Raw genomic sequence first — 13,695 nt, forward strand, 5'->3', positions numbered from 1 at the left:
ATTTTCTCTAAACTTGCTTTTGAAGTTATTCTACAAGTTAATCAAGGATTTCTTCCCATCTTGATCTATCATATTTAACTGGTGGCTATATATATATATACATATTCTGCATTCTACTTGCTTCAAGTCATGCAATGATGATGGAGGAATTAATTCCAGTATTAGCATGGTGCCACGATTTTTAAGTTCATAAAAGGATGAAAACACTAATCTTGTTTTGTGAATGTATTAGATGTTATCATACATGAATAGTTCTCTCTGGGTAAATTTAGTTCTGGGGCTCATTGAGACCCAATCTCTCTCTTTTGTCCTTTACATTGACATATGTTTATGCTAGAGTTACTGCTAATTTACATAAGTACTATGCATCATATTTTACATTAACTATGGAAATGTTGTCTGTTGGAAACCTTTGAAATTAGTATTTCTTTGGCTAAGTTTGGTTCTGGGACAGATTGAAACCCTATTTCTTTTATTTGTACTTCAAATTCATACAGTTCTGTGATAAAGGTTGCTTCTAATTTACACAAGTACTATGCATCGTTTTTGTATTATTTTTATGGACATTATCCAAGGCATGGCTTGCTACAATGTATGGTTTAGTTTTTGTTTTTTTCACATTATCGATGGAAATATTATACAATTATTTCCCCATTTTCATTGGAAACCTTCTAAATTAGTAGGACTACTCTCAATAATTTATACCTTCTTAGCTGATCTACCTTTTACTAGCAGTAGAGATCATGATATGTGCCTGCCATATACTGGGAATGTAGCATGGACTAGATCGCTGGGATATAAAATAATAGATGAATGAAGGCCTTGGTATTGCCAGGATCAAGTTGCAGGGTTAGTTAATATCTGTTTTTGTTTGTCAATGTTGGAGTCATGGATCTGCTGAGTAGGGAGGGAGAACAAGCGTAGAAATTTGGAAACTACCACCCTAACTTACTGTAAATAGATATCTTTTGTATCTTATATTTGATTTTATAAAATTATATCACAACCACTGGAACTTGCTCGTACATCACATGTGATACCACGTGCCTGTTCAAGTACCAATGGTGCAGCATATAAATCTTCCTACTTACAATTGGATTGTTTGATATTTTGCAGGTTCTTTCAAGATTATGACAACCATCTCACATTTCTCACTATAAAGGTTTGTAGATGCTGACTTCATCAGTGATCATTTTATAAAAGATTTAATATCAAGACAAAATTGAAATTTACCTTTACTACTTTACTCTTGGATTTAATAGGGCTGCAAAAGGGGGAACTTTTATTTTTATTTTCTAAGCACTTCTTCATCATCTCAAAATGATCACCCTCCATAGCTGCATCCAAAGGATTATCTTTGATAATAGCTCCGTTGATGACAATAACATCTAAACTTCCCTCAACACTCTCAGGAAAGTAGTTGGAATTTTTTTTTTTCTTTTGAGGAAATATTTCTAATTACCAGGCAACACTTTTGGTAGATGTTCCACATAAATCTGTTTGCTTATTTTCTCTGTTTGGTTGGTTGTTGCTTGGGTTACCCCTATATAAGTTTGACCCTATGAACTATTCACATTTTGAATACTACAGTTCTTTGCTATTCCAGTAAAATGATACTTACTGCAATCATGATATTTGTACAAAGATCTGCAGATGGCTAGCCTCCTAAAATAAGACAAATTTCATAAGCTTTTTGCTTCTTTATTTGTAACACCCTAATCTGATATTTATACCCCTACTTATGGATAGGCAAGAAGAAAGAGCATAGGAAGCCAATACTGGTATGGTTGGCAGCTGTGGAGTGCCAAGAAGGCAAAAGTGACCCCATCTGCTCCTGGTCAACCTACTAATATCATTGGGGAACTCATCAGGAGGTGTGGACAAAGAGATAAATTTAATTATAAGACTTTATATAAAAGAAAAAAAAGGGGGTGCAACACAAGGACTTCCCAAGGGGATCAACCATCCTAGAGTTCTGATGGGATCTAGTGCATTAGTGCTGGTATGATCACACCCAAACCAGTAGGTCCAAAACCGACCTGCCAGTTTTGCCTAACAGAATGTATTTTCAGGTTTCTGCACTGTGGGGCCCACACCCCTACTGTGCAAATCCCCATTCTGCCCCTATGTAAATAAGTCTAAATAAGGTATGAAATGTATATTTTGAAGTTAGTAATTAAGTGGGGCAAATAATTTGTAAATTTAATTATATATTAGTTAGTTAAGTATTAATATAGATTATATATATATATAGAAATAACTTAAGAGGGCAGCCAAATAGACCTTAGTTATATTAACTTAAGAGGGCTAGCCAAACAGACCCTTAGGGCTGTTTGGGTAGCACCTCACCCAAATCGTGGTTGTTATTACAGTAAGTAGAAAAGGAAAGAAAAGAGAAGAAGAACAAGAAGAAACGAGAAGGAAGAAAAAGAAGTGCGGAGAGAGCTTCTTCACTTGAGGCTGCTCTTGGATCAGCAAAGCCCACAGGTGAGTCCTATTACCCACCATAGTAAAGTTATTGGTAGTTCACTTTAATTAGGAAATCAGGGTTAGGGTTTCAGCTTAATTGGGAATTGCTAAGAAGTCCCTGTGAGCTAAGAAGCTGACCAATAAAGAAATCCCTAAATTTAGAAGGGATATGGGGGTCTAATTTGTAGGAATTCCATCCCTGCTAAACCCTATACCCTAAGGTTTCTACCAATTTAGTAGGGAATAGTGTAAACTGGAATAGAATTATGGTTGTATAGGTAGAATACTACTAAAACCCTAAGGTAGGGGATTATTTCAGTTGGCAGGGTTACAAATTCCTTCCCTAAAAGTCTTACTTGAATGTAATTATGGATGAAATTTAATCCTATGATCTTCAACTCTAGATTCCAACCTTAATTGATGAAGTAAACTTAGGAATAAGGGTTCAATTATGCAAATTTGTGGAAGTCCCTGTGAAACCCTAAAACTTCTGTAGAACTGAAATTAATCACCCAGACTCCAACAATTGGACACAAGAAATGGGTCAATAGGAGACCCAACTTGAGCTTTCAAACCCCACTTGACCACTTTGAACTTCAAGAAAGAGATTGGAGCCCAAATTAGCCAAGGCAGGATTCTATTAAAACCTCAAAATAGGAATTTGTTTCAGATTTTAATTCTATAAATTCCTTCCCTAAGATACTCAAATGAGCTCAAATTGAATTCAGATATTATCTATTATATGTGTGGGCTGATATGTTAATTCTAAATTGGGAAAAACTAATAGGGAAATGAATCAATTTTTTTCAGATTTGATATACCTTCTATTAAATACTAAAATTTTGCAAAATCGAATATATTGATTCGCTAGGATAGTCTAGTGGTGGTAGATTTGGCTATGGAGCCGGCACCCAGGGGAGGAGGTCGTGGGATCGAACCATGTCATATGCATTGTGTGAGTGTGTGTGTATGTGTGTGTTTTCTTATTTATTCTTTACCCACTCATGGGTTGCCTAGATGGTTAGGGTGAACTAGGGATTGTGTGGATTAGGTGCATGGTCTCAAGTTCGATTCCCCATCTGTGCATCTGCGATTTAAGTGGAGATCATGGTGGTGGGTTGCTGTGCTAGTCTCCCCAAGGATTAGTCGAGGTGCGCATAAGCTGACCCGGACACCTTGGTTAACCAAAAAAAAAAAAAATTCTAATATTAAAAATTGGAAACACAAATATGGGTCATTAAGGGAAAGTTACCCAACTTTTTTTGCCTAGTATACTGAAATGAGGTATAGAAGAGAGGAAAAGGCTCAATTCAGCCTAATAGTACTTGGGACAATAGAACACAGTAAGGCAGAATCAGATTCTACAAAAAACAAGGGAACCGACAAGTCCCAACCAACCACCCGGTTGTTGCCCAGGCATCTGACGACTTTAGCGCCAGTGGCCAATTTTGCTAGGTAACAGGTCAACATGCCCTGAACCCTGTGTGGGAACTGTGTGCCTAAGAATTTCCAATGAAATGGAACTCAGGGGAGTAGGGTACATTGCTTGAAAATTCTAAAATCCTAAGTGGACTATAGATGTGATTCCAGGACATCCTACCTAAGTGTGGGACCCACTAGTGGCTTCCCTTTATATGTGACCCCCAATAATGAAGAAAAGTGGAAACCTAAACTATACATTGAAGAACAGGTGAATGCCCAACTACTAGAATGGGATAGGGATACTATACTTAAGCAGGGTGGGGTAGAATTATAGAAATTTATTTTACAAATAATGATTTGGAATATCTTGTGAAATAGGAAATATGTTGTAGTAAGAGCACTTAAGTGAACCAAAGCAGAAAATTTCTCAGGAATTTGGACACCAAGGTGAGTGGGTGTTTGTTTTATTTTATAGAGTGTTTTTATACTTTTGTGTGTATGCCTGCTCATGTGGAGTGTGATGGTTACTGTGTTATGGATTTATTTTATATAAAACTATATATTTCACATGTTGCATGATATTACAGACTTGATGTGATCGAAGTTTTATGGATGTGTAGTATGATAGTTGTGTGGGTGATGATTGTAATATTGACGGTCTGAGGCATGGTGTGGTCGAGGTTCTTTCTGGTACCGGGGGCTCAGAAGATAGTGTTACAGTTGTGACCACGGATATGTGATTTGATGTTATGGTTGCTATGGATGCATGTAGATGCATATAGTTAGGATCACATCCTAGTCCTACAACCCCTTGTCTGGAGGGGGATAAGTACGGACTGATCCCAACATAAGTGGCTGCCTGATTAATAGTACACTTTCATACTGACGTACTCTACCTAGAGACAAATAGCAGCAGGGTATGACGTACTGTACACTTGACTGCTCGGGGTTATTAACTTAGAGGTTAGCTGGGGGCCGAGGTTCTTTTTGGAATTGGCTAACTCCTGCATACAACAAGCTTGTATTCCTGAGGCTCAACGTATAAGTTGTGGAGCATGCATTGCATCATTTGTATTATGTTTGCTTGCTTGCCCCCACCCCCTCACTGAGCATGATGAGCTCATCCCCATCTATTTACTCCTTTTAGATGTCAAGACCAGTATTTTTTCAACTTCCTGCTTTGATCATGAGATAGTGGCCATGGATGACTTGGCCAATCTTCAAGAAGATGAAATCAACCATGGACCCGACTACGAATGCGACGACTTTGCCTACGGAGGCTAGTTCTTCTGAGGAATAGGATACACTATTCCTATGTCTTTTGTGTATATATTTCTGTAGATGCGCATTCTGATGTATATAGTATACTATTGAGATACTGTAACTGTATAAATATTCTTTTTTGTAAGGTATGTAACTCTCACTTGAATAATTGTAAATATATTTTATCACTTAGTTGGCACTAGAGTTTCTGTAAAATATCTTATTGTTGGACTATACATGTATATATGATCTCTGATCTTTAGTAGTGCAACTGTGGTGTTATAAGCTACCCTAGTCTAGATCCTGGGGAAACAGGTCAACTGGATACGGTGAGGTGTCCAGTGCCCCATGCCTTGGCCTATTGGAGGTAGGGGGTGACATTATTAGCTGGTATAGTCAAAGTTTTGGGGAACTAAATAGGGATGAACTGACTTTAGCAATTCCAAATAAAAATGAGATAATTTGATATTCTTTTTTGTTCAAAACATATTTTGTCAAGTCCCTGACTATAATTTCTTCCTCTTGGTGTAGGGGTCTGGACATACTGTCCCTGAATACAAGCCAGTAGAGGCGTTGGCCATTTTTAGCCGTTAATTGGTAGGACAATCAATATGAGAGAGAGAGAGAGAGAGAGCAGTATTTGTCAATGTCCTTATCTCTATATTTGTAGTCTCTATGTTGAGCATGGAAGAAAACATCATTATTTATAACGAATAAAGAGAATCATTTTGTGATTCAAATTTCTAGTTGTCTGGGCAATCAATGAATCCAGTCGTTAGAATGTTTCTGCTAATTGGTTTGATTTGTCTCCTATGTATCAGAAAAAATATAGAACTGCTTTGAACAGTAGAGGTGTTCCTTTCAAGCTGTAGTGTGTGCTTAGTTTTTTTTTTTTTTCACGCGTGTGGTCTCACAAAAGTAACTTACTTGGCAGATCTTTCTTGAGCTCTGGCTGCAAACCATAGGGAATAAACAGCATTATAAAAGAGTAACTTGATAAATATTTGCAATATCATTCGGGGTGTTCTGATGAATATACCGAACCTCGAGCAACTGAAACAAATATAACCCTATTGTTTTCCACCTTTTGATTGTGGAATGCACGAAGTCAGATCCGCACTCAATATCATAGGAATACTATTCATGCCAATAGTTGCAGGAGACCGTGAAAACCTGTAAAGGAAACTACAGTTATCCTTCTTATGGTGTCTGTGGAGATTTGCTTCAAAAAATTGAAGATGTACGGTGTACACATGCTTAATATGTGGAGAAATTTGACATTTTCAAAAGAAATTAACGTTTTAGCTTTTTGGTCCTTGGATTGGATATTTCTGACTTAAATCCAGGACCTCAGTAGCCTAAACGACTACGACCTTCTTGAGCCCTGCTACCACAGCCCAGCAGCTGGAAAGATCGCAGATGGTAAAGTGAGACTGAGAGGCCTCTTGCTGTGAGGAAAAGGATGTTTGGTCGTGCTTGGCCTTTTAGAGCTCCTGTGAGAGATGGGTTAGTTCTGACATGGCCACAGATCCTAAATCGTTCCAGTGTTCCATGCTTTGTAAGTATCAAATATTTTTTTCCTTCCAACCACTTGAATGTGAGCTAGAATGGCATTTTATAAAATTTCAATATCACGAACATGCATGAAGACCACAGTAGATAGCCCCTAGATATAATAGTCGGTTACAGTTTCCTTTGTCTTCTGGGTATATGAAAGACCGCTTGACAAATAGGTGAGAAAAGGGTAGCCTCTCTAGATATTGATTTTTCAATAGGAAGGTAAAGAGCCCAAAAGTGCAAGTCGAAATATCGAAGTGTAACACTACTTACAGGATGGATCTGCGAATTCATAACTCCATCCTGAAGCCACCTCCCATTTTTATAACTGATTGATCAGCATCTTCTCACTTATCTTTAATCTACTCCAGAAATTTTGATCTAGCTCCTCATTCATTTGCAGTGCATATTTCATGTTATTCTTTCACTGTGTCAAAATTTTGGCTAACACCCCCTCCCTCTATATCATGTTATTTTTAATATTTCTGTCAATCTCATTTTATCACACTCTTGGCTACATCCACCCAGTTGTCTCTGTAGGTATGTTTCTGTGGACTGCAAACTGTAGAATAATGGAAAATATATGTTTTTTTCAATTGTCCTTTCATTCGAAAAACTATTAAGGTGTGGCATTGGTCGCATTTGCAGAAATAATATTGTCCCCCTCGTAAAATTGACGATTTTTCTTTCCTTAGTTTCGGACATTTTCCCTTGTTGGAAACGTAGATACGTTTTAGCACTTACACTTCTGTTTCCTATACAATCATATTTGATATTCACGAATGGGTACCACTTTGGAAACCCTGTATCATTGTATCTTTGTTGGATTCTGGAATTTATATATATGTTCTTGTTATATAGCTCAAAAAAAAAAATTTTTATCAATGAAAAACCAAAACTTTAAGTTCTCCATATCCATTTGAGCCTTGTCAAAAGAGTAGCATGAAGAAAGGCCTCATTGTATCATTTTTTCTGAAATCATCAATTAGTGCCTAGAACAAAGCCCTCTGATGCCTATCACCATCCTTCATCTGTCACTAGGTCAGTAACCTTTCTGTGTTTTATCCCCATAACTCACTATCCCATGTTTATATTGTCATGCTAACTCAGATTTCTTTCTTGGGTGGTTGCCTGGCATCATAATAAGGGACTACATTTCTTGCTTGTATGATGTATGATAGTATGAGTGATTGAGTGGTGAAAATCAAGCATCTGAAGAATATTGATTGAGTAGATTACAACTTCCCTGCCAGCCTGCCCCCTGTTTAAACCTTCCCTTCTCAAGTGTTTATGGCATATTCTTCTAGTTTCCAACTCCCGCAACCAGTTCTGTTTTGTTTGTGCCTTCTTCCTTTGGTTTTCCTTGAATAACATTTCACACTTAGATCTATCAAACTGTAGCCATATGCATCTGTATAATTTTATGCAATTTTATGCTCAATCTAAGCCTTGAAAGGTGCAACAATCCTAGAAATGATGCCTTATGATGCAATAGCCTAACTACATTCTTCAAAGAAATGTTATATATAGTTAATAGTTACTGGATTCTTTTGTAGAATAAATATGGGAAAATCACAAGACATGAATTGTATTTCTGTGTAGTTTTTTACCCTGTTGTCATATCCAAAATTGTTGATGATTGTGAAAATATAGGATGATAGAGTTGCTACTGAATGGTTGAACAATGCAGCAGTTAGGAAAGCAATTCATGCTGAACAGGTAGTCTCATAGTTCATAGTGATTTGTCTCTGCATCATCTACAACTGAATTTGAAAGCAGTTGTTTTCTAGCACACCCCACCATCTAAACTTCTTTATATATCTCTTCATGTATGTTAGGATAGCGTCATTGGTTCCTGGGAGCTATGTAAAGGTCTCACATATTATCATGATGCTGGAAGCATGATCAAGTATCACAAGAACCTCACTGCTCTCGATTATCGGGCTCTTATTTATAGGTATCCTCTATAACTATGATGCTTAATTGAGTTGGGTCATGGCCGGAATACTTGACATGGAGGATTTCTTTAGAAGTTTTCTTTTCTTTTCTTTAAACCCTTCTCTTTACCCCTTGTAATATTTTCCTGTTTTTTTTCTCCCCAACAACAAATGTACCATCCATTTTTACTTACCCTCAACATGGTATTGCCTTGAGCAACTCTTTGGGATAGGGGACTAAAAATTGGTGTCTCCCCTACCTTGGGGTCTTGGGGCAATAGAAGGGAAGGCATTCCACATATTAGCAAGCAAAACAGAGAATGAGGGCCCGGGGGGGGGGGGGCAAGAACCAAGATAATGATGTCAGCTACCACTAGGGGTGAAACAGGGCCAGGTTTCTTAAAACCCTAGCTCAACCCTAAGTCCCCAAAACTATGAAGTGCAACATAATAATAGATGTTCAGTATACCTGACCATAAGAATCATTGACCCAAATTCTATTATTCAAAATAAAAGGATAGGGTGATAGCCCTAAATTATATTACATAAATCATGGCAAAAATCAGGGCTGGGTTGGGTCGGGCGGGGTTGGGCCTAGGCCTCAACCCCAGCCCGACCCAACCCTAACCCAGGGTTAGTGTTTTTCGACCTTAACCCGCCCTCAAGATCAGAAATCTTAACCCAAGCCTTATTCGGGCTCAGGGCGGGCCAGGGTGGGTGCGGGCCATCAGCGCCAAACTTACACCCCTAGCTACCATAGACTACTTTGTGAGACCTATGCAATATATAGCTCTAGCAAGAACCGTGTGAAGAAAGCTATCTATCAATTAAGGAAGCTTTGTCCAAGTCAGGGATTTCTAGAGGTTTATGTAGAGGCATGATAGGTTCTCAAAAACTAAAGACAAGACATAATGCTCTCCAGGAAAGCAATATGCTTTGGAAAATATCATGAAGTCATCTCCGTGGAGATGAACAACTGATCTGTGTAACTTTGTATACTCTAGGAGAGGAATTTAAGATCCAATGTGAAGATATAAGGAGATAGAGGGCATCCCTAAAGGATCCCCACAGTTGGGGTGAATTATTTGGCACGTCTGCCACTGTCCAAAACTAAAAAGCAAGGAGAGGAAATGCAGCAGGTAATCCAATAAACATAGTTTAGATGGGGAACCCCATCTTAAGCTAACTATAGAAATAAAATCCCACCCCCAGAAGTCAAAGTCTTTATGGATGTCAATCTTCATGAGAGCCGTTAGAGGGAGGGATTTTCTATCAAAAACAATCTCATTACAAAGGAGAATGTTATCTGAAATGCACCTTCATGGGATGAAAGGCGAAGGTATCCCAAACATAATATATAAAACGTTGGATACCTTAGCTCTGATTTCTTGAAACATTAGGTACCCTATGTGTCATTTATATATGGAAGAAAATTAACAAGTTTTCTAATTTAATTTTGTAATTTGAGGTATTGGAAGACAATGAGAAATAAAAGTATGAAAGTAGAACTACAGGAAAATGATAATCTTTAATTTTTAAATTCAATTTTAAAGAGGTAATAATGCAAATATTTTTCCTCTTTCCTATTAGAATGTGGTGCTTCTATTTGTAGTTAGGAACATAATCTTTTCATTAGACTGCATGGTGCTTCTAATGGACTAAGAATGTGATTATTATGGTATCACGATATTCATGATCCACATCAATGGTACATCTTAGTGGCTTTTTGTATTTTAAGAAACAAAAGGAAAATGAAGTGGGTTCTGTTAATCCAAAAATTGAAGTAGTTCGTTTATCTTTTGATGCCCTTTTCTTAGTTTAATTGTTTTCAAATTTTAGTTCTCCTATAGTGAAAGAAACACTTTGACTGAAGATTTTTTGTGGGGAAGGGGGTTGGTGGGAGGGGGAATTTAAAAAAAATAAAATAAATAAAGAGATAAATCCTTAGCTGAACTGGGTCCCTCATCCTTATGTATATGGAGATGAATAGAAAAAACAATGTAGCAGTTCTCAGACAATAATTGATTAACAATGGTATGCAGGAATGGTAAGTGTACAACAGTTAATAATTCAATAGTTAAACAGAGTTACCATTTTAGTTTGTAAATTCTCCCTTATCCAAGTGATGTAGCATGACTTCTAGTCAGATCTAATCCATTTCTAGGATAGGAAATTAGGATATGTTTTCTCTAAACCTTCTTGAAGTTATCCTACAAGTTAAATCATGGGATTTTCGCCCTCTCCGGATCTATCATATGTCACTGGTGGATAGTTTATTTTTTTTTTTCTGCATCATATTTCCTTCAAATCAACTAAGATTTTGGAGGAATTAAGTCCAGTAATAGAATGGGACCATGATTTTTAAGTTCATAAAAAGATGAAAACACTAATTTTTACAGTGAATGCATTATAAGTTACCATACATGAATAATACCCTCTGGGTAAATTTAGTTCTAGGACTCATCAAGACCCAGTCTCTCTCATTTGTAGTGATTTTGTGATTTACATTAAGATATGTTTATGCTAGAGGTTGCGGCTGATTCATATGAGTACTATGTGTTATATTTCACATTACCTATGGAAATATTGTACAAATGTTTCCCCTTTTTCGTTGGAAACCTTTGAAATTAGTATAATTTTCTTTGGCTAAATTTAGTTCTGGGACTGATTGAAACCCATTCACTTTTATTTGTATTTTACATTGACACAGTTTTTTTGCTAGAGGTTGCTACTAATTTACACAATTATTATGCGTCATATCTGTATTATTTTTTCTAGACCTTCTCTTAGGCATGGCATGCTAGAATGCATGATCTAGTTTTTTTTTTTCACATAATTTATGGAAATATTGTGCAATTGTTTCCCCTTTCTAAGTGGAAACCCTCTTAAATTAGTAGGATTACTTTCAATAATTTATAATCTTCTTAGCTGATCTACTTTTTACTGGAAATGGAGATCATGATATGTGCATTCCATATACTGGGAGTGAAGCATGGACTAGATCACTTGGATATAAAATTATAGATGAATGGAGGCTTTTGTATTGCAATGAGCAAGTTGCCGTGTTAGTTAAATCAATTTTTCTTTGTCAATATTAGAGTAATTGATATGTTAAGTAAGAAGAATAAGGGTGGAATCTATGGAAACTGCCATGCTAACTTACTCTAAATAGATACCTTTGGTTGCTAAAAATTGATTTTGTGAAATTATATAACAACATTGGAACTTGCTTCTGCATTACATATGATACCACTGGCATGTTAGTTCCAATGATGCTGCATATAAATCTTCTTACTTACAATTGAATTGAATTGATCTTTTGCATGTACACCTAAGGCTATGCCAAAAACCTCACATTTCTCACTATAAAGGTTTGTACATGTAATCCTCCTCAATAATAATCTTATAAAAATTTATTAAAATAAATGAGGGGGATATGAGGATGATGCTTTCCACATAATTAAAGTGGGAGGATGAAGTGGAGAGGTGCAATGGGGTGTTATGTGACAACCTCTTTCCTATTTATCTTAAGGGAAAATTCTATTGGATAGTGATAAGATCAGCTATGACATATGGGTAGAATGTTGAGCAGTCAAGAAGAGTAATGTAGACAAACTAGGCGTAGCCGAGATGAGGATGTCGAGGGGATGTACAATAAGATAAGGAGAGATAAAGTAAGGAATGACTATATCAGAACTAATTTGGGGGTCATGCCGTTCCAAGATAAGCTTTGCAAGAGCCGTTTGAGGTGGTATGGTCATATCCAATGGAGACCCATTGATGTACTAGTAAGGAAGATTGACCATATTCAAATAGAAGGAGCCAAACATGGAAAGGGCGGACCTAAAATGACTATAGGAGAAGTGGTAAGAAAAGATATGCAAAATCTAGGGTTCAACTCAAGTATGATAGCGGATAGAGCTATTTGGAGTACGAAGACCCTTGTAGCCGACCCCTTTTAAGGGGATGTTCCCAAGGTGCTACTCGAGCTTTTGTGTTTTACCTCTTTTTACTTCTTCTGGTTCTTCACTATTCTTTCATTACCTCTTATTGCCTTTTCTTTTCTTACTATTTATGTTGCTATCGGATCCATGTAGCTGACCCCATTTAGTTGGGATAAGGTTATAGTTGTTGTTGTACTTTACTCTTGGTTTTAATAGGGCTGCATAAGGGGGAACTTTTTTTCTTTTTAACTTTTTAAGCAGTTCTTCATCATCTCAAACCCTCCATAGTTGTGTCCACAGGATATCTTTGAGAATAGCTTCGTCGATGACAATAATATTTGAATTCCTTCAATATTCTCAAGCACAATAATTGTATGTTTTTTTTTTGGAGGAAAAATTTCTCATAATTACCAGGAAACCCTTTTGGTAGATGTTTCACATCAATCTGTTAGGATATTTTCTTTCTGTTTGGCTGGCTTGCTCCTTGGACTACCCCTACATAAGTTTGACCTTATTAATTATTCACATTTTGAAATACTGTAGTTCTTTGCTTTCCAGTAAAATGATACTTACTGCAATCACAATGTTTGTAGATAGATCTGCAAATGGCTAGCCTAGTAAAATAAGACAATTACATAAGCATTTTTCTTCTTCATTAGTATTAAAGTCAAAGTTTTGGGGAGACAATAAAAGGTTGGAATGACTCTAGCACTTCAAATAAGAGTGAGATAATTTAGTATTATTTTTTGTTCAAAATATGTTTTTTATAAGTCCCTGACTGTAATTCTTCCTCTTGTTGCAGGGCTCTGGACATACTGTGCCTGAACACAAGCCAGTAGAGGCATTGGCCTTTTATAGCTGTTGGTTGGAAGGACATTCAATATGAACAAATTTGAAGAATTGGATACACAAGAGAGCAGTATTATTAATATCCTCCCTGCATCTATTATCCTTATGTTGAGTATGGAAGAATACATCCTAATTTATCATGAATGTACAAAATCATTTTTTGATTAAAATTCCAAGTTGTCTAGGTGTCACACCCCGCCTCCACTCAACTGAAGGCTGGTGACATGGATGCACACACATGTCCATAATCCATC

At 36.8% G+C, this 13,695-nt stretch overlaps 1 protein-coding gene and 1 long non-coding RNA gene across 2 annotated transcripts; both read left to right on the forward strand.

Moving 5' to 3' along the window:
* Nucleotides 1-2,349: 2,349 nt before the first annotated feature.
* LOC122068626 lies at nt 2,350-5,894 on the forward strand. The gene is made up of 2 exons (XR_006137209.1): nt 2,350-2,487; nt 5,686-5,894. It is a non-coding gene; the product is annotated as an uncharacterized LOC122068626 (long non-coding RNA).
* Nucleotides 5,895-6,392: 498 nt separating this feature from the next.
* LOC122068639 (serine carboxypeptidase-like 20) lies at nt 6,393-13,625 on the forward strand. The gene is made up of 7 exons (XM_042632503.1): nt 6,393-6,466; nt 6,583-6,712; nt 8,365-8,430; nt 8,550-8,668; nt 11,599-11,735; nt 11,985-12,019; nt 13,395-13,625. The coding sequence occupies exons 1-7, from the start codon at nt 6,393-6,395 to the stop codon at nt 13,476-13,478; spliced, it is 645 nt and encodes a 214-aa protein (XP_042488437.1). The 3' UTR covers nt 13,479-13,625.
* The last annotated feature ends 70 nt before the right edge of the window (nt 13,626-13,695 follow it).

This window comes from Macadamia integrifolia, unplaced genomic scaffold, assembly GCF_013358625.1.
Source record: "Macadamia integrifolia cultivar HAES 741 unplaced genomic scaffold, SCU_Mint_v3 scaffold448, whole genome shotgun sequence".
Classification (NCBI taxonomy): Eukaryota; Viridiplantae; Streptophyta; class Magnoliopsida; order Proteales; family Proteaceae; genus Macadamia; species Macadamia integrifolia.